This window comes from Sus scrofa, chromosome 7 (assembly GCF_000003025.6).
Source record: "Sus scrofa isolate TJ Tabasco breed Duroc chromosome 7, Sscrofa11.1, whole genome shotgun sequence".
NCBI classification, from domain to species: Eukaryota; Metazoa; Chordata; class Mammalia; order Artiodactyla; family Suidae; genus Sus; species Sus scrofa.
In genome coordinates this window covers 77,171,319-77,191,520 of record NC_010449.5, presented here as the reverse complement: position 1 = coordinate 77,191,520, position 20,202 = coordinate 77,171,319, and the positions used below count along the sequence as shown (strand labels likewise).

At 42.0% G+C, this 20,202-nt stretch overlaps 1 long non-coding RNA gene and 3 gene segments (V, D, J or C); 3 read left to right on the top strand and 1 right to left on the bottom strand.

The window, feature by feature from the left end:
- On the top strand, positions 655-1,756 carry LOC102166986. The segment is given in 2 exon segments: positions 655-1,029; positions 1,240-1,756. Coding segments are annotated over 2 exon segments (507 nt in total).
- LOC110261605 lies at positions 4,273-19,192 on the bottom strand. Of its 2 annotated transcripts, XR_002345946.1 has the most exons (3): positions 19,012-19,091; positions 7,229-7,347; positions 4,273-5,661 (listed from the first exon to the last, which is right to left on the bottom strand). It is a non-coding gene; the product is annotated as an uncharacterized LOC110261605 (long non-coding RNA). The 2 variants fall into 2 exon arrangements; XR_002345945.1 differs by having other exon boundaries at positions 4,273-7,347; positions 19,012-19,192.
- On the top strand, positions 8,438-9,984 carry LOC102166509. The segment is given in 2 exon segments: positions 8,438-8,736; positions 9,162-9,984. Coding segments are annotated over 2 exon segments (375 nt in total).
- On the top strand, positions 18,209-19,800 carry LOC110261598. The segment is given in 2 exon segments: positions 18,209-18,852; positions 19,040-19,800. Coding segments are annotated over 2 exon segments (549 nt in total).

The following is a 20,202-nucleotide window of genomic DNA, read 5'->3' as shown; positions in this document are numbered from 1 at the left end:
TGTGGTGTCGACATGTACTGTGTGTTTGCAGCCTATAGATATCATGTTTTGTAGGAGTGCATTGTAGCTCTGTGTCACACAAAGATCTGGCATGCTCCTCTTGACTTTATTTTACAAAGAGAAAAATAACAAGCCAATAACAAGTGAGACTGGATGTTTTGGGCCAATGGGATAGAAAATGAGACATCAGGAACAATTCTAGGAAATATGATCTAATAAGTACAATTCAACTTGTGGAGGCAACTGGACTGACTATCCTGATCCTCTTCAGAATCTAATAAATGACTCAGTGTCAGATGTCCAAAGAATAATATTTTATTCCTGTAATAATTTCATATAAATATAAACTGAATAGATTCTGAAAATTAGAAGGAATGATTTTTTATCATTTGATATTGAAGGAACTTTTTATAGAAAGACCTAAGGAGAGCCCTAGAAACCAGTAAAAAAGAGATACATTTATTTATTTGGATAAGATTGCCTTTCACCAAGAAAGCCAAAGTCTGTGAGTTTCTAAAATTGTCATTTGACTCCAGATAGAGAAAAGTAAATACAGACTAAATGAAGGACCAGTACGTAGAACACCAGAAGGGTTCATAGTTTATACTAATCTATTTTCAATAAGTTAGTAAAATTTTTCTGTGGAGTAATTATCAATATATATCATCTTGTTTAGTCTTCAGCTCCCCTTGGTTCAAATCATTAATACTACTTGCTTTTTCCACTTCCTTTTTTAGGACCTGCCTAACATAACGACCTGGGAAAGACAAGTAGACCACCTAAAGGTTTGTGGGGAGCCAGACTTTTTCTCATCTGTGCATATGACACGTGGGCTGTGAACATAACAAGCCCTGCTTCCTGTCTGGGGGAGTCACACAGGAACCCAGGGACTATGTATATGAGCTGCCAGACACTCCAAGACACTGAACGCTCAGCCTGAGGCACAACAAAACACACTTGTGCAGGGGAATCCGTGCCACATGCCGCTCTCCAGCCTGCTCTGGCTCTTCCTGGCCTCCGTCTTCTCTGGTAGGGATGGTCCCACACATGGTGGGAAGGTTCAGGGGGAAAGGACTGCACACAGGCCCGGGTGCTTCACGTGGACTTGGGGAGGAAGGGGGATGGCAGGAAAGCAGGCATATTATGATTTCAACTGGGCTTGTCTTTGGGTCCCAAGGTAGTCTAATTCCTCCATTATTTTATTCACTGCTTATCTCTGTTTTCTGATTTTTCCTGCAGGATCCAGTGTGGCCCAGGAAGTTACTCAAGACCAGCCAGATGTGTTCAGTCAAGTGGGGGAGGCAGTCACCCTAAACTGTCGCTACGAAATAGGTTGGAACTGGATCTACTACAATCTTTTGTGGTATAAACAGCCTCCCAGTGGAGAGATGACTTTCCTTATTCGTCAGTATTCTGATAGCTCAAATGCAAGGGATGGCCGCTACTCCGTAAATTTCCAGAAAGCACAAAAATCCATCAGCCTCACCATTTCAGCCTTACAGCTGAAAGATTCTGCTACATACTTCTGTGCTCTCCGAGATCTCACGGTGCTTGAAGTAATAGGAAAAGCTGAACAAAAACCCCAGAGCTCAATAAGAGAGAGCCCCCCTGCTGCAGGACCCAAGCTGATATGCACACCTGCAGACCCCAGACAAGAAGTGGTTGTCCTGTGGTTGCTTCATCTGTGGTCTGGATAAGAAGATTTCTTTTTAAATAAAAATTCCTTCTATGTCATGTGGAGCAGGTGTCCTGAGTAACTTTCTACTAATGCATTCTCAGTCTTCAATTTTTGACTTTAAGTCAATTATACCGAACACATGTAAACTTGTCTAAATTTGAAAGCTTGCCCCAAGATAATTTAAAGTGGCAGTATCACTTAAATATGCTCACATTACAAACCTAGGTCTAGTTATCTGGAATCATCATAAAAATCATTTCCCTAGTTCTTTCATCTTAGGCTTTGAGTCTTTCTAGGATGTTTATGTGGTCTTGTCTCTGATTGGCTTAAATCAGATGCAGAAACTTGTTTTCTGGAGCAGAATATTCCACAGATCTAGGCTATAGAGTGTTCTTTTACTGAGGATATTTAGTCAGAATAAATGGAGAGGAATCCTTTGTCAGCATCTTTGCTAATCCTCTGGCTTCATCTTGGCCATGAGTCCAGGCACTGCCAAAGCAACTGTGAACAGTCTGGGGAAGGAAGAGGATGCAGTCAGGCACCTCGAGGTTCTGTCTGGGGATGTGTGGAGAGAATGAACACTCTGTACAGAGATCAGTTTCTATGTGTGACCCTGTCTTTCTGAACAGGACTGAGCAGCCTCTGGAGCGTGGAACCTGGTCCTCCATCTCTGCATGCTCAGGAAGGAGAGAGCACCAATTTCACATGCAATTTCCCTTCCAGCTCTTTCTATGCTTTACACTGGAACAGAGGGGGACCTGCTCAAAGCCCCAAGAACCTCTTTGTAATGACTTTAAATGGGGGTGGGAAGGAGGAAAGATGAGCCTGAGTCTGTCAGAATACAAAGGAGGGTTACAGCTGCATGTGCATCACAGGATCCCGGCCTGAAGACTCAGCCACTGACCTTTATGCCTCCACTCAGGGCTTCCCAGGCACCTGCAGCCCCACCCAGACCCCTGCCTGGAGCTGCTCTGGTGCCAGCTGATGAAGAGCCATGTGTGGGGTGGAAAAGCAGATTCCATGCATCAAAATGTTTTCAATAATCAGAATTTCCCGTTGGGGCACAGCTGAAATAAATCCGACCAATATCCATGAGGACATGGGTTTGATCCCTGGCCTCGCTCAGAGGGTTAATTACTGGCATTGCTGTGAGCTGTGGTGTAGATCGCAGATGCAGCTTGGATCCAGCATTGCTTGGCTGTGGTGTAGGCCAGCAGTTTCAGCTCTGAGTCAACCCCTAGCCTGGGAACCTCCTATGCCACAGGCGTGGCTCTAAAAAGCAAAAAAAAAAAAAAAAAAGGTGTTCATAATCAGAGGAATTGCAGACATAGGCAAACAGGCATTCCAGTCACTGTAGCTCCCTCAACAGTGGGACGGTTACTGAACATCACTAACCTTGACTCCCACCAGTATACTGGCCACATCATTGAGTCAGATTCCTGGCTTCCTCTTTTGCCATGATCCCAAGTGAACTAAATGAACCTATCAGATGAACTCAAACTACCTAAAACAATCTGGTTAAACTGGGGTAATATTGACTCTTCACTGTTGCTACATCCTAAGAGCTCATTCTTCAGTCGTATTTCTTTGCATGCATGAAGGCAGCACAAGAACATGTGTAGTACCTTCTCACTCACCTGGCATGGAAATCTGCATATTTCATACCATAACACTCAATTCTGCCTCATTTAACTCATTGGGAATTTTGCTTTTGCTTTAGTTCAATCTTCCCGGTACATGGACATCTGTATTTCATTTCTTCTCCTATGGGGCCCTTTGCACATCACTTTTGATATCCGATTGGCTGGGGAAGTTCATACTAAACTTGGTCTATCCTCCATTTTTACTGGGATTGTGATGTTGGATGAGCAACCGAATTCTAGGATCTAAGTCTCTTGCTTCCTAATTTCCAGGTCTATGGTCCAGTTGAATATCTGGTGCTGCACTCATTTTGTAGGTTTCCAGATACCCCACCAGTTTAATCCTCCATTAGTACTCTAAAAGTCTCTAATTCTGGAGCCTTTCTGAGTTTTGTCTACATGAATTAACTTGCTTTAGGTCATCTTCATCTAATAGCTTCAGTTTCAGTTTTCTCCCAACATCTACATTAATAACTAGTTATCCAGCTCCTGTCCAGCTTCTTAAATCATGTTGCCATTGTGTTCTCCCCTCCCCCACTGATCTCTCTCTCTCTCTTTTTTTTTTTTTTTTTTTTTTTGTCTTTTTGCCTTTTCTAGGGCCGCACCTGCAGCATATGGAGGTTCCCAGGCTAGGGGTCGAATCGGAGTTGTAGCCACTGGCCTACACCAGAGCCACAGCAATGCGGGATCCGAGCCGCGTCTGCAACCTACACCACAGATCATGGCAACTCCGGATCCTTAACCCACTGAGCAAGGCCAGGGATCGAACATGCAACTTCATGGTTTCTAGTCGGATTCGTTAGCCACTGTGCCACAATGGGAACTCCATGATCTCTTTTTTTGTAGGTTTGTTGTTTTTAATATTACTACTACCACTACCTAACATTTCGGTAAAAATAATACATAGTATAAAAACAACTTTGGATGGCACACAAACCCCTCAGACTGAAACCGTTTAAGAGATACAGATTTATTTTTCAAAGGTTATTTACAAGGATGCAATGGATCTACTTATCATCAGACGGGGAGTGGTTGTGACGGTGTGTAGAAGCAGAAGGTATAGCACGGGACTGAGTGAGGAGAACCTGTAGTTCCCTGCACACTAAGGTCAATGGTGTAGAACAACACCAAAGAAGAGGTGCTGGTCAACTTCCAAGCTGAGTATCCTACATTATTGACAGAAAGACCGAGGAAGGAGATTTCTTAATACTATCAGTAATGATCTCTGGCTTTAGCTACCTCTGGATTGGTAGAAACAAAAGGCAGAGAAAAACAGCAAGGATGAAATATGGCTCATCTGGGCATTGCTGCCACACAATGCTTCACAGCCTTTTCACAACACTGAACGTATAGAAACCGATGATGTTTACACAGCCCATCATGTAGAGTGCTGCTTCAAACGGATTCATGATGGCAAGTTCCCTGGGCCTCATGCTTGCCTTCGAGGTGATGGGATAAAGCTCTTCCCACACACATAATCCAATTCCTGGATGCAGTGGCACATAATTTGGAAAATCTACTGTTATAAACATGAGGGGGATGTTCATTTGGAGTGGAGAGTCCTTACCAGAAAATTAAAGTCATGCATAACTAAGGAAATTTTCTTGGCTTCTCAAATGGATCTGAAATTGAAAATAGTCTGTTAAATTTTGATTATTCATAGAGACACAGGCATGACCTTTTAAATAGCCCCTCATTTTTTAGAGTTTTGTCACATGGAGTGAGAAGAATGGGTGAAATATACAAATCACATTGGACAAGAAAAGCTTACATCTCCCTGTTTTCTGTAGGGCCCCAACCTGAGCATCCAGCCACCGGCTCCTGTGCCGTGGGGGCCCCAGGCTCCCATCACATCTGAGCACCACCAGCTCCTCTTCTGTGCCAGGGCAGGAGTGCTATGGCCATATCAGCCATCTGTGAAATGAAGTCTAGTGAGACAGACAGATGTTCCAGGTCCAGATATCAGAGATAATCAGAAATCAGAGAGAGGAGAAAAGCGGTTTTATTCTTGCCAGTTTCTCTCAAGTCCTCAGCAAGACTCCTTTACAGGACTTCAGAGGCATTGGGTTTTGCAGCATCACAAAGCACCCCAAAACTCAGTGGCTTCAAACAGCTACTGTTTCATTATCTCATGGTCCGTCCGCTTCATGTGACTTCTGGGGACCCCACAGCCCTGGAACCCCTCAAATCACTGACTCACGTGTCAAGGGCTCCGCTGCAACCACAGAGGGCCAGGCTCATCTCTCACTGCAGCCGTACTCAGGGATGATCATGGCCCCTGCACGTGGTCTCTCCTCGGAGCTTCAAAATCACAGATGTGTAAGCTTCATATATTTTTGAAATCTGGAAATGCAAGTCATGCTTTCTTCTTATTATTCAAGGCTTACGCGAGGTCTTTGCACATTCATGTGAGTTAGAGAATTAGCTTCTAACACAGAAAAGGTTGCTAGTGATTTGATTGGGATTGTGTTGAATTTATGGATTCATTTAAGACAATAGGTATCTTAACACACAAAGTCTTTAGATTCATGTGATACTCTCTTTTTTTTAACATACGTCCTCTCTAATTTCTTTTATTAAGGTTAAAATTTTTGTAGAGGACTTGCATGCCTTGTATTAAATTAGTCCCCAAGCATTTGATAAATGGCATTTTGATTATACTTTCTAATGCTTTTGACTAGAATGTAGAAATAAAATTGATTTCTATGTTTAGCGACCTTGTTAATTCATCTATTAGTACTAGTTCTTTTGGTTTGTTTAGAGGTACTTTTTTATTTTCTGCAAATGTTAATATCTCTGGATAAAAATGGTTTACTTCTCAGTCTTCAAACTTAGTTCATTTTATGTTTTCTCCTCATTTGATGCCAGGCCCTCTGGTAGGACAGTGACATGGAGTAGTGATGGTTTACCTGTCTTGTTTGTGACCCTATAGAGAAGGACTTGTAATATCTTCTTCATTGATAGCCTTTATCAGATCCAGGAATTTCTCTTCTATTTCTGGATTTTTGAGAGTATCCATCATGCAGAGGTGTTAGCATTTTGTCAGATTCTCTCAATTTTCTGAGAGGTTTATGTACGTTATTTTAGTTTTCATCAAGCAAAGAAAGATAACCTCATTTCACATAGTTTTAGAGATATGACCCTCTAAAATTCAAAGCTCTGAAAAGAGCCAATAGACTAGACAAGCATGGTTTAGAGTCTTCATAAAGAGTATTTTTGTCTTTCAGTTGTTATTTAAAATGACACTTTGTAGTGGTTTCGAGCATCCTCTAAAAAATAAGGGAAAGAAATCAGTAATCAAAAAAGTTACTGTTAATTACTTTTTTTCTGCTTTTTGCTAATATAATAATATTATACATTCTTACCTGTTTAAATACTTTCAGCAGTAGTACTTGTTGGCTTATCTGTGTGTGTGTTTCCACAGAACAGGCTCCCGGTGAATATTTACGAATACTTATTAAATGAATAAAGCATGATTACCATGACATTTACTCCTGTAAATGTCTAATTCAATCTAATTTTCCTCCATCTTAGGCGGGAAGTTTGTTGTCTGCTCTTGCATTTTGTCCACAAATACAACCCTATATTTGTCCTGTTGGTGTCATTTATTTCATATATCTTCCATAAACCTGGGAGATTGTTTTTAGAATTATTTAAAGAGATGCTCAGCATAAATTCTGTCACTAAATTCATAAATAACTGAGGTACTCCTTCAGGAACAGGTAATTCTTGGGCTTTGAAAGTAACCTTTAAATATGGGAAGTTAGAAAGGGAAAATTGAAAGAGAAGCCAACAACTGAGAATCATTTGACTGAAATAAAGCAATAAAAACAATTAAAACCTTCTGTGCGGTGTTATAGGAACAAGAAAACACAGATGAGTAAAAAGGTGTTACAAGTAAGATGTTTACCTTCAAATCTGAAGAGTCCTTGAAAAGATTGCGGGCTGACTTTTGCCCTGGGTTTAGCGCTGCAGTTCATTTATTCAGTCACAAGAGGGGGCTGCTTCATCTGGAAACAGCATTCTCTTCTGGGAGAAAGAAAGGTTATGTTTTCTATGGATATTCCAAGAAAAAGGAAAGATGACATACTTTCTTCCTCTTTAGACAACTTGTACTTTATAACCCCTCATTGAGTGTGTGTGGTCAAGGATTCAGGGGCTCTGGAGTTCCCGTTGTGGCTCAGCAGTTAACGCACCCAACTTGTATCCATGAGAAGGTGGGTTTGATCCCTGGCCTTGCTCAGTGGGGTGAAGGATCTGGCGTGTGATGTAGGTCTCAGATGCGGCTCGGATCCCACGTTGCTGTGGCCGTGGTGTAGGCCAGCGTCAGTGGCTCCGATTTGACCCCTAGCCCAGGAATCTCCTTATGCCACGGGTATGGCCATAAAAAGACAAAAAACAAAACAAAACAAACAAACAAAAAGAACTCAGGGCCTTTAGCCCAGTAGTTAAACCCTTTCCAGGTACCTCCATAAACACTGCTTACTCTTTCCCTACCCTGATTATCCCTTACCTTCCCTATTCTTTTGGTCTTTTTTCTTCAGTCCCCTAAATTTTTCTATCACCCCCTCCCACCTCCTCCCTCCCTGCTTTGTTTTCTTTCCCTCCTGTCTTTTCTCTCTGCCTCAGCATCCTTGGTGCACAGCACCTGCAAGCATGGACATGGAGACATGAGGATGAAGGATCAGTCTTCGAGGAGGATGAGGTGAAGACTCTCCATGTCATCAGTTACTGTATCAAAACAGGTACACAGAGAAATGGCTATCTAGATGTTGTGGATGAGTGATTCCAGGGACCTTTATAAGAACCTGGAGCTCCGGGATGTGTAGCTTTTAGTCTTAATGTTATTAATTTCCTGCCCCCACCCCTGTCAAGCCTGTCACTGACTACTTTGGAATCACATGTTCATTTTCTGGAATGGGAATGGGAATGCTCATCTCCTTATAACACAGAGCTCAGTGCAATTTTATGAGGTTAATCAATGCTTTCCACAAGCTCCATGGAGCATCAGCCCATTTCTTTAAGGAACAAATAGCTCAAAAATATATCTGGATGAACATATCATTGTGCTTGGAGTTCCCCAACAAGAGCCAGACTTTAAACTTCACAGATGACGGCAGTGGGCACCCTGTGAGATGGGAATGGCTATTTGATATTCTTGTCTTCTTCTGGGGACATGACTAAGACAGGGGAGGAGGACCCAGACAAGGAACTGCACTGTCATTGGCTGAGAAGGTCTTGGCCACAACACAGTGGCAGCTGCCCTGGTGGTCTAAGTCCTTAGTAGCAGCTGTTGCTTCTGTTCTCTGGAAACTCGAAGCCTAGCATCAGACACCAAGACTAGCTCTGAGCCCACGGTCTTGGCTTGTCCTTGAAGTATGAGGCTGGTGACTGGAGTAACTGTGTTTCTGACCCTGGGTGAGTGTTCTGTGTCTACAAGGGAAGGCTTTGAATCCAAGGGACCATGAAGGGTCATTTGTTCTCCCTGTGCTTTATTCAGCATGCTAGGGATGGCAGTGAGACCTGATCTAGGGATTTTCTAGGGAGGATGAAATTCTAAATGACAGGTGAACTCATAGCCCTGATCTCAGCAGAGTCCTTAGCAGTATCCATGTTGGAAGAAGTCTCTGCATATATTGAGCCAAGGAGCCATGTTACAGAGCCATTCTTGGCATATGTCCTTGGTCTCTGTAATGAACGCCAATTACATTCTTGGAGAACATAAATAAAAACACTGAAGTAGTGGGTAGTTGCCAGAGAGTTATGGGAGCATTATGTCACGGACTCGTAGAATTACATTGATTTGTGGTCAGGAGTTAATTTGAATTTTTTTTTTTACATAGGGACTATGATTGATGCTCAGACCACCCAGCCAAACTCCAAGGACTGTGCTGAAGGGGAAGATGTAAAGCTGCCTTGTAACCACTCTACCATCAGTGGAGCTGACTATATACATTGGAATCGGCAAAATCCCAATCAGAGTCCACAGTACATCATTCATGGCTTACAAAGCAATGTGACCAACAGCATGGCTTCTCTGACCATAGCTTCAGACAGAAAGTCCAGCACTTTGGTCCTACCCCGGGTGACACTGAGAGACACCGCTGTGTACTACTGCATCCTAAGAGACCCACAGTGGGACAGATGGGGCTGTACCTGTACAGTATCTCTCTGGTGACAAGGATGGGAGTGGAGGGGGGCAGAATCACTGAGAGCAAATCTAGAGCCATCTAGAGTGAGAGTCAGAGAGCAAGAAGAAAAGAGGGAAAAACAGGAGAAGGAAAGGGCGAGAATATGGATAAAGAAAAGAAGAAAGAGAGGACAAGGAATCAGTGCTTCATTGGTTGATGTGGCTGAGAGAATTATCTGGAGAATAAGAATCATAATTTTAACATAGCAAGAAAGTGAAGATGTATAAATAGGTTTTTATGGCTCCTCCTCAAGTCAATAAAGTGCTGGTTTCAGTGTGTTTGTCTCAACATAAAAATTGAGGAAAATCCAATTAATTCTCCTTGGCCCAAAAGCTTCTTTTATCTGGGCCCACAGCAAGTGCAGACTCTGAATGGCGTATGATTCCTGTTGTTCCACTTACCAGGAACAAATTACTCTTTCTCTGAGAATAACCTGATTTGTTTTTCTTGCTAGCCAGAATATGTATATTTTTGATGAAATGGGTTTTTTTTTTTTTTTTTTTTTTTGCTGTTTTGGGAAAGAAACAAAAATCAAGTAAATATTAACTTATTTTTAATTGCATAGAAATCCTGTGTCTATAATGAATTTTTCCTTTTTGCTTTTTTCTAAGCAAAACTCACATCTTCTCATCATAGAAGACTCAGGGAGAGCAAAGTTGAATGCCCAGGCTGTATCTCCTTCATTTCACCCTCGCTCCCATTGTCCTTGTCTGAGAAATTCAAGAAACTGTTAGCGGTGCACACTGAGGAGTCTAATGTTTCACAAATTCTATGTTTTAAGCAGATCTCAGAGTTTGAATCTAAAGTTAGAAGAATATCTAATTTGTTCCACCAGCATTGCATGAAATGGGCAACATACTAAGAGAGTTTTCAAATTAACTTGCCACCTGAAGTAGATAAGATGTAATAATGTTGTAAGAAACAAACAAAATGGGAAAAAATCCTGAGCACAAAGAGAAGAAAACTTCTGAAAAGAATACATTTTAGTAATTGGAACAAAATTTAGAGAACAGCATCCTCAATGTAATAAGTAACTGGTGACAGTAAAACAAAGAAAAAATTGTAAAGCAGAGGGAAAACTGAAATGAAGGAGAATGATACAAGCAGTGGAGATGAGAGGCAAAATAAAATTTTTTTTTGTTGTTTTGTTTTCTTTTGTTGCTTTTTAGGGCCACACCTGTGGCACATGGAGGGGGTTCCCAGCCTAGGGGTCCGATCGGAGCTACAACGGCTGGCCTACGCCACAGCCACAGCAACGCCAGATCCGAGCCACATCTGCGAACTAAACCACAGCTCATGGCAACGCCAGATCCTTAACCCACTGAACAAGGCCAGGGATCGAACCCACGACCTCATGGTTCTTAGTGTGATTCATTTACACCGCGCCACGATGGGAACTCCAAAATAAAATTTTGTGATAAAAAAATACTAAAAAGTTACTGCAATAAAAATGGGGAAACATTTGCATTACATGTCAAGGATAAAGAATTTCTTTCAGTAAGTGGCATCCAATAATTTGTCATATGGAAAAATGTGTCATGGTCTTAAGATTGTATATAAATAGCAGTCAGATAGAGGGCAGATCTGAATGTAAGAATAACATATACAGCTTGTAGAAAAAGTACAGAATGTATTCAATATTCTGTGTTAGATACACATTTCTTAAACAAGACGAAAATATGTCTAAACAGCAAAACTGGACTTTATTAAAATTGTCATTAAAATTGAATTATTTCAGTAATTAAAAAGATGGCCAGTGAGTAGGAGATATTTGCAGTAGATATTAATCAAAAAGGACTCATTTTGATTTAATAGCATCTTCTAATCAACAAGAAAACAAGCAAACTGATAGAAAAAGCAGAAGTCTTTCAGAGGCATTTTACAAAGAAGTTATTCAAATGGCCAATAAACACGTCATTCTTATAAGGTACATAAACGGACATAACTAATTTACTCTTGTAAAAGTCAGAATATTATTAAGCATGGGACAATATCATAAAAGGAGCTCTTAAGTGTTGGTAAAGTTGTTTCTTCTTCTGGATGCTGGTTATAAGGGTGTCAATTTGGTGAAAAATTTTCAGCCTGTACCCTTAGAATATATCACATTTTCTTATATGGGTATTATATTTGAATAAAAACTCAAATGATAAAATGGCTCCTATTAATTATAAAGTGATATAGGAACTAAAGCTAAAATTTCAGCTGTTTTCATCCTAGTTTTCCTTTTTTGGCCCTGAAATGTATGGGTAAGATCACAAAAATTAAACAAGCATCAGAGTTCCCATTGTAGCTCAGTGGGTTAAGAACCTGACATAGTCTCTGTGAGGATGCCAGTTGGATCCTTGGCCTTGCTCAGGGGGTCAAGGCTTGGCATTGCCACAAGCTGTGGTGTAGTTTGCAGGTGTGGCTCTGATCAGTGTTGCTCTGGAAGCGGCATAGGCCAGCAGCTGCTGCTCTGATTCGACCCCCTGGCCCAGGAACTTCCATATGCCATATGGAAATATGGTAATGGTCTTTTCCCTCTATTTGGCATACAAAGAACTTTTGACCTTTAGTATGTAGAATCAAGGCACCAAGATGTTGACAGTTTGGATTATTAGAAAAAGTGGAAAATTCTATTGATTAGGAAAAAACGATAAATCGCTCAGGATACTTACACCCTGTTAATCATGACAGAGTACATGGTGGACCCAAGCTGTGAAAGTCTGGGGGAGGTGTATATTTTTTGTCTAGGAACATTGCTAACTAAAAGAATATCGGGATTCTGTTAATAAGGATAAAGAAGTAAGTCTATTTGTAGTCAATAGATAGTACTTTCCATAGCCTTAAACATTAAAGGGCTTTCCATAGCACTGCAGTGTGTTAAGTGATCAATAAGATTAGCCAACAGCTTTGCCATCATTCACTATCCCACAGTCTAGTCCAGGGTTCCAGGTGGCTGTAATAGCAGACAAGGGAGTTCATCCCATCTTTGGATTTGGCAGGCAGGTGAAATGGAAGAGAGTGAGGAAGTTGTTGACTGATGGCATTTTTAAAAGAGCTTGGGGATGATTGTCTTTAGATTCCCTATTAGACAAGGAGGCAAGAGAAGAGAGGGACGAGGGACAATGTTCAGAAAGAAAGAAAGAGGGGTCAGAGACTTCAGTTATCAGTAGATAGGAAACCAAGGAAGAGGAGTCACAGTCAACCTCGATAAATATTCCAAAGTCTTCCAGCACATTACAGCCTTCATTGCAGAGACCTGGGCCATTATTTATAAGCAGTGAGTGCAGTGATAGCAGGACTTTGGGGATTGTTCTCCAGGTGTGCCCTCGGAATGTGAGGTAGAGATCGTTTTTCTCTAGTGCTTCCATCTATAAATAGACACACACATAGATTTTGCAGTAGTGTGTGTCATGTCATATAGCATATGGGAGCTGAAGCCATCTGGATAGCCACCATTTACTGATTTATGACATCTGCTAAGTGACTTGAGCACTGGCTGGTCTGATGAGTTGATTCTGGCCATGTTCCTCTGCACTAGGACCCTTGAAAGCACATTCAGTTGTACCTGTGATTGACTCCTTCCAGAGAGGAATGATTCACCAAGGATGATGACCCTGTTTCATTTTCTATGCTACCCAACTGCCTCGTGCTCTTGCATGAAACGCTTTCACTTTGGCTCCTAAATCCCCAGTCTACTGGAAACAAACTTTCAATAACGCTGTGAAAATTAGTTCCTCATACCTTAACCGAAATCTGACTGTTTGGGATACAGTTCCTTTCTCTTGGGGCTGTTCCTCATTCTATCTCATCTAAAACACATCCGATTTTGAGCTAGGAGCAGCATTCTCTTCACTATTGCCCCCTAAGAACACCCAGACTCTTGGTCTTTGCTCCCTTGAGGCTTTGCCTTTCACCCCTACTGTTCCTTATTCCTTTTTTCAATCTCATTTTTATAAACATCAAGCACTCTTCCTTATATATTGAGGATGTTAACAGAGAAGATTCTCCTGTAACCTAAAATACACATGACCTTAATGTCCACATGGGGAATTCCTTGGCTCAAACAGGTTCAGGATCCGGTGTTGTTACTTATGCGGCTTTATTTACTGCTGTGGTGAGGGTTCCATCCCTGGCCTGGGAACTTACACATGCCATGGATTGGCCAAAAAGGTTATCCTTGAAGACTATTAATTAGAATCCCCTTCAGTCATTAACTCCCACAGCCACATGCTAGAAAGATCTGATGACAAGTCTCCAGTTAGCTGCTTCTCCACCTCTGACAACTTACCTCCTCTCTAAATCCTTGCATCCTCACGTTCTTATACTCAGTTACTTGTACTGCACTTGCTCTTCGACTGTTCATGATTATGTAGTCCCCTGATCCCTTTACTGTCATCTTATTTCTCAGAGGCTTCCTACCTTTTGTTTCCTCATCTACAATATCCAAAACCTGGCCCCCCTTCAATGAGTCTTTAGTTGTTAACCTCATTGCTCTTGCCCCATTTCTGTGTCAAATCTGTGATCTTATTAATTCCCAATCATAGATCAATACTTGCATTCTTACAATGTATATTTGATAAGCAGAGTTCGAGAATATCACACAGATACAAAATTGTGGACATTGAAACCCATTGTCATCTTCAACACTAACTAGACTGATGGTGTTGCCAGGAAAGTAGTCTTTTTCTCTGCAGTTGTCAAGTCCTACAGTGACTATATCAAATCTTCTCACACTGCAAGGACTTCCTAAGCCAGGACCTCTGCTATTCACTTTCTTGGGAAGCACTTAATTTCTATTGATTAAAAACAAACAAAAAAGTGATTCCACTAGAAACTAATAGATGTTTCGCCTTTCTGCCATCACACCTTGAAATAAGACAAATCCAAACCAATTCTTTTTCCCTTCATTCTAATGAAATTGGAAAGAACTATTTCTCCTCTTACCAAAACTTAGTCCTCCTACCTGAGTTTCATATTCCATTCTACCTGTCTCTTCAGAACTTTGATCCATTACTTATAGATCTTTTCCAAAACATGTAAATATATCCCAGTCTTTAAAAACCCTACTATTAGCACCTCAAATCTTTGTCTAGTCAATACAGTGTCTCTTTCTTTCCCTTCACAATACAACCTCTGGAAAGAGATTTCTGTACTCAAATTTTCTTCTCCTTTGTCTTATCTCTACTGCAGTTGAGCTTCTGCTGGAAGACTCAAATCATGATCTTTATGCTGCTAAAAATTGGTAGACACCTTTAGTCATCATCTCACTGGATAACATTTCTTCAGCAATTGCTCTGTTGGACATTCCTTCCTTCTTGAAACTCCTCTTTCCTTCTATTTTAGAATACCAGTCATTTCTGATTTGCCATATACACTCTGGACTACACTTTGAGGTTTTTCTGATCCACTTTTCCTTTTTTTTTTTTTTTTTTTTAACTGCCCATCCCATCAGTGTTTGTCTCCTTAGGGATTTTCTTTAGTTTTTATTCTCTTCTGAATTTTTGCTCTGGGTATGTGTCTTGGTGAAATGACATCTATTCTCAAATAGTACTGTTTCATATATACCATAGTGGTAGGAACTGGGGTTAAAGTCTAACAGAATTAAGTTCTTGGAGTTCCCGTCAGGGCGCAGTGGAAACGAATCTGACTAGGTACCACGAGGTTTTGGGTTCGATACCTGGACTCACTCAGTGGGCTAAGGATCTGGCGTTGCCTTGAGCTGTGGTGTAGACTCGGCTCGGATCTGGCATTGCTGTGGCTGTGGCTGTGGCTGGCAGCAACAGCTCCGATTGGACCCCTAGGCTGGGAACCTTCATATGCCACGGGTGTGGCCCTGAAAAGGACAAAAGACAAAAAAAAAAAAAAAAAAAAAAAAAAAGTTCTAATCCTCATGTGTCCTTGGACAAATCATTTAACTTCAAAAAGAATTCACAAAAAGAAAAAAAAAAGGGAGTTCCCGTCGTGGCGCAGTGGTTAACGAATCCGACTAGGAACCATGAGGTTGCGGGTTCGGTCCCTGCCCTTGCTCAGTGGGTTAACGATCCGGCGTTGGGTGAGCTGTGGTGTAGGTTGCAGACGCGGCTCGGCTCCCGCGTTGCTGTGGCTCTGGCGGCTCGGATCCCGCGTTGCTGTGGCTCTGGCGTAGGCCGGTGGCTGCAGCTCCAATTCGACCCCTAGCCTGGGAACCTCCATATGCTGCAGGAGCGGCCCAAGAAATAGCAACAACAACAACAACAACAACAATAACAACAAAAGAATTCACTTCCCTTCTAATAGGGGAGCATAATATATAAAGTTCACAGTGCTCAATTTTAAGTGGTCAGGGACACAGATTCTTTTTTTTTTTTTTTTTTTTTCTGCTTTTTAGAGCTACACCTGGGGCATATGGAAGTTCCTAGGCTAGGGGTCAAATCAGAGCTGCAGTTGCCGGCCTGCACTACAGCCACAGCAATGCAGGATCTGAGCCATGTATTCGACCTACTCCACAGCTCAGGGTAATGCCAGATCTCCAACCCACTGAGCAAGGCCAGGGATCCAACCCGCATCTCCATAGATACTAGTCAGATTTGTTTCTGCTGCACCACAGTGGGAACTCCTACACAGATTCTTGAATCATACCAGTGGGCAAATTCCAGTTGTCTCTTACTGTGACCTTCTACAAATTTCATCCATTCGTCCTTGCTTTAGTTCCCTCATGTAAAAAATGAGGATGATTTACTTCATAGTTTTAAATAACACTACTTAATTTGTAGTAGTAAAAGAGCCTCTTAATAAGCACCCCCTGAAACAGTCTCGTCAGATTACAATGCTAAGAAATTCAAGCCTAAATAGGACCAGGAGGACCATGGGGCACAAAAGCCTTAAGACTAAATTTGTTCCTATTCTTAACCTCTAGAGGGCGATGTTGCACAATCTGGAAATGTCACCTCTACTAAATTAAAGTTCTACCTCCCTCCTATGAGCTTCTTTAGCTCACAGTTCACTGAGGTACACATTCTGAACAGGCTCAACACCAGGAGCAGTCATTGTCAAGGAAGCATCCTTTACGAACAATCTCGAGAACGTGCCTAGACAGAGATGTCTTGAATATCAGATTTTCTCAGCAACGAGGACGCAGCATTCTCTGGAACATGTTTTCTTGCTCCTCTAAGATGTACCTCTGTGCGTGGGCATGTCCTCAATCACCCTACTGCTGTTCCCAATACTCTTCACAGGGAATGAGTGATAGCTGTGCTCCTGCCTCTATAGAAAGAACATTGTTCTGGTTGGAATCTCAGGAGACACTGTCTCATTACTGTAGGTCTGATCTGCTCTGATTCATCACTGATCTTGAAGGAGGCACTGGAGCCCAGTCAGTGACCCGGCCTGAGGGGCCATATCGCTGTCCCTGAAGGAGCACCTTCTGGAGCTGAGATGCAACTATTCCTGCCTAGAGAACATCCTTATCTCTTCTGGTATGTCCAGAAAATGAAGTATGAAGGGAAAAAGGCTTTCTCTATCTAGTGGTCCCCTGTAACAGGCATTCTGAGTTAAACAGAACATCATGCCAAAGTTCCAGGTTGGAATCATGGGTTTGGTGGTTCTGAGTGACCCACCCAAGTTACCTCTCTCCTCTTTTCTCTCTTCTAATTCAATATCTGTAATACCCACTCTGTGCTCAATAATAATGACTGATTTCTAGTCATCTTTATTTACTTTTTACACTATTTCTTACAGTGCCTTTAGTAAACATTTGCAACATTCTTCAACTGCCCATCTGATCTTTGGTGTCTGCATATCACTTCTGACATCAGTGAAAATATACAGATTCTCATTTTCCATCCCTTTTACCTCCAAATCCATCTACAGGGATTATTATTTATAGATTCCAAAATAAAAGCACATGAGAAAAAAGAATGTATACATGTATGTGTAACTGGGTCACCTTGCTGTATAGTAGAAAATTGACAGAACACTGTAAACCAGCTATGATGGAAAAAATAAAAATCATTATAAAATAATAAAAAATAAGAGCACAAACTAAAATCAGTATTATTCATTTTTTATGGCAGCATCCATGTCATAAGGAGGTTCCCAGGCCAGGTTTCAAATCCAAGCCACAGCTGTGACCTATGCCACAGCTGTGGCAACACCAGATTTTTAACCCACTGTACCAGGCCAGGGTTTGAACCTATGCTGCCACAGAGAAAATGCTGGAAGCTTAACCACTGAACCATAATAAGAACTCCTGGAGTTCCCGTCGTGGCGCAGTGGTTAACGAATCCGACTAGGAACCATGAGGTTGCGGGTTCGGTCCCTGCCCTTGCTCAGTGGGTTAACGATCCGGCGTTGCCGTGAGCTGTGGTGTAGGTTGCAGACGTGGCTCGGATCCCGCGTTGCTGTGGCTCTGGCGTAGGCCGGTGGCTGCAGCTCCGATTCAACCCCTAGCCTGGGAACCTCCATATGCCGCGGGAGCGGCCCAAGAAATAGCAACAACAACAACAACAAGAAAAAAAAAAAAAAAGAACTCCTAACATTATTTTTATATGGTTTCAAAAACACTTATTTTTTTTTAAAATAAACTACTGAAGTTAAAAAGCAGAATACAAATAAGAGTAATCAACAGTTTAAGAATGTATTTAAAATTGAAGTTATATTTAAATATTATTTTAAAATTACATATGTTTTAATAAAAATAAAACTATTTACAATTCTAGTTGCAATGTTCATCTAGTGGCTAAAATAATACTGCTCTTTATGCAGGTAGAGTCTAGAATAGATACATACAATTTAAAAGTAATACTGTGCAAGACTGCAGAGTGTTTCAGTCAGCAGGAGCAACTGCTGATACTGTGCTGATTCATGAGCATCCTTCAGAGCCACAGAGGTGTACATAAGAGAAGCAGTAACATGGATCGTTAGCAATCCTGGGAAATAGTATTTCATCCTGTAAGAATCTACTTCATCCATGCCATCTGAGAGGGAAGGTGAAGCAGGATAATTAATTTTTGTTTTTGCTTAAGTTCTCCCAAATTCCAAATCAGAGTCTGCCTTCTCTGAAATGTACCCAGAAAATATCACTCAAGTCATCAAATAATGACTTTTCTTTTTTCCTACTCTTACTCCACACTGCCCTAGCCCATTCTAAGTGGGTAGAGGCAGGAGGGTGGGGCTTCCTGTCACCAAGTGTGGGCTCCAGGAGGGTTTGTTGGGTGAAATGATTGGTTGCAGGAGCAGGAACATCTCCAGATCAAGTCATGACACTCACTGCCCAGGGTGTATTTACTGTTTTACAGTGAAAATGTCCCAGCAAGAAGTGGAAACATCATGAAGCCACTAGTGGGCCCTGTGCTGGGGCTTCTGTTGGCCCATGTTTGCTGTGAGTTGGGGAGGCCCCACAGGGAGATCTCAAGGACTGGGCAGCTGCTGTACTGTTGAGGGGGTTGGGGGAAGGATGACAAGTCCTGCACACTTTCTATCCTTCTCCTCATCCAGAGGGGCACTTTCAGGGTTTTGTAGGAGTTACAGGGACCCTCACCTGTGACTGTTTCTCTGTTTCCCATCAGGTGTGAGAGGAGTGGATGTGGAGCAGAGTCCCCCAGCCCTGAGTCTCCAGGAGGGAGCCAGCTCCACGCTCTGGTGCAATTTTTCCATCTCCACACAGAGTGTGTACTGGTATCGTCAGACGAACGGGGGCCGTCTCGACCACTTGTTTTCCATTCCTTCAGGGACCAAGCGGAATGGAAGATTAAACGCCACGACAGTTGCTAAAGATCGCTGCAGCTCGCTGTACATTTCCTCTGCCCAGATCACAGACTCAGCCACATACTTCTGCGCTGTGGAGCACAGCGCTCCACAGGCACCTGCAGCCTGTACAGGAACTCTCCGCGGGGCTCAGCCCCTCCTCCAGCCACAGTCACACCACGAGGCCACCACAGGGCATTCACATTGCTTACTATTTAGCTACACTGGTACAATTTTAACCACAGACACTTTTTGGCATACAGTTTTGGGACTTTTGGACCTTGTCGTCCTTCTCAATTTAGATCTCTTTCTGCGCTAGAAATTTTTATACTTGTAACTAGCAAAGTAGCTGATAAGAGGACGGAGCTAAATATGTAATCACAGTGTGCTGGACTCCAAAATGGTGAAACGTGAAATAAAATTGGAGAAAATCACTCCAATAAAGATGTTATCCCGTTTAGTTGGGTGTCTCAGGAATATTAATTCTGCTCCACGACACTGTGTCCCAACAGGAAAATGCAAATGCTCACATCCCATCCTACTAGTGCTGCTAAGCAAACAACAATTTAAAAAAACCTTAGTCATCCAGCATTGTCACTGCAGTGGCGTGGGTCACTGCTGTGGCACAGGTTTGGTCCCTGGCCCAGGAACTTCCACATGGTTCAGGCATGGCCAAAAAATTAAAATTAAAAAAAAATTTTTTTTAATGAATAAATAAATAAACCTTACTCAATGTTTAATATGAACTTGATCACTTACAGCAAATTTATTCTCTTACTGTTCTGAATACAAGAAATCTGAAATCAGATTCACTGGCTACAGCCAAGGTTTTGGCGGGGTTGGTTCCTTCCAAAAGTTCTAAGGGAGAATCCATTTCCTTACTTTTTCTCACTTCTGGAAGCCACATGGATTTCTTGGCTCATGATGCCTTCTTGAATCACTCCAACCTCTTGCTTCCATCACCACAGCTCCTTCCTCTTCTGGA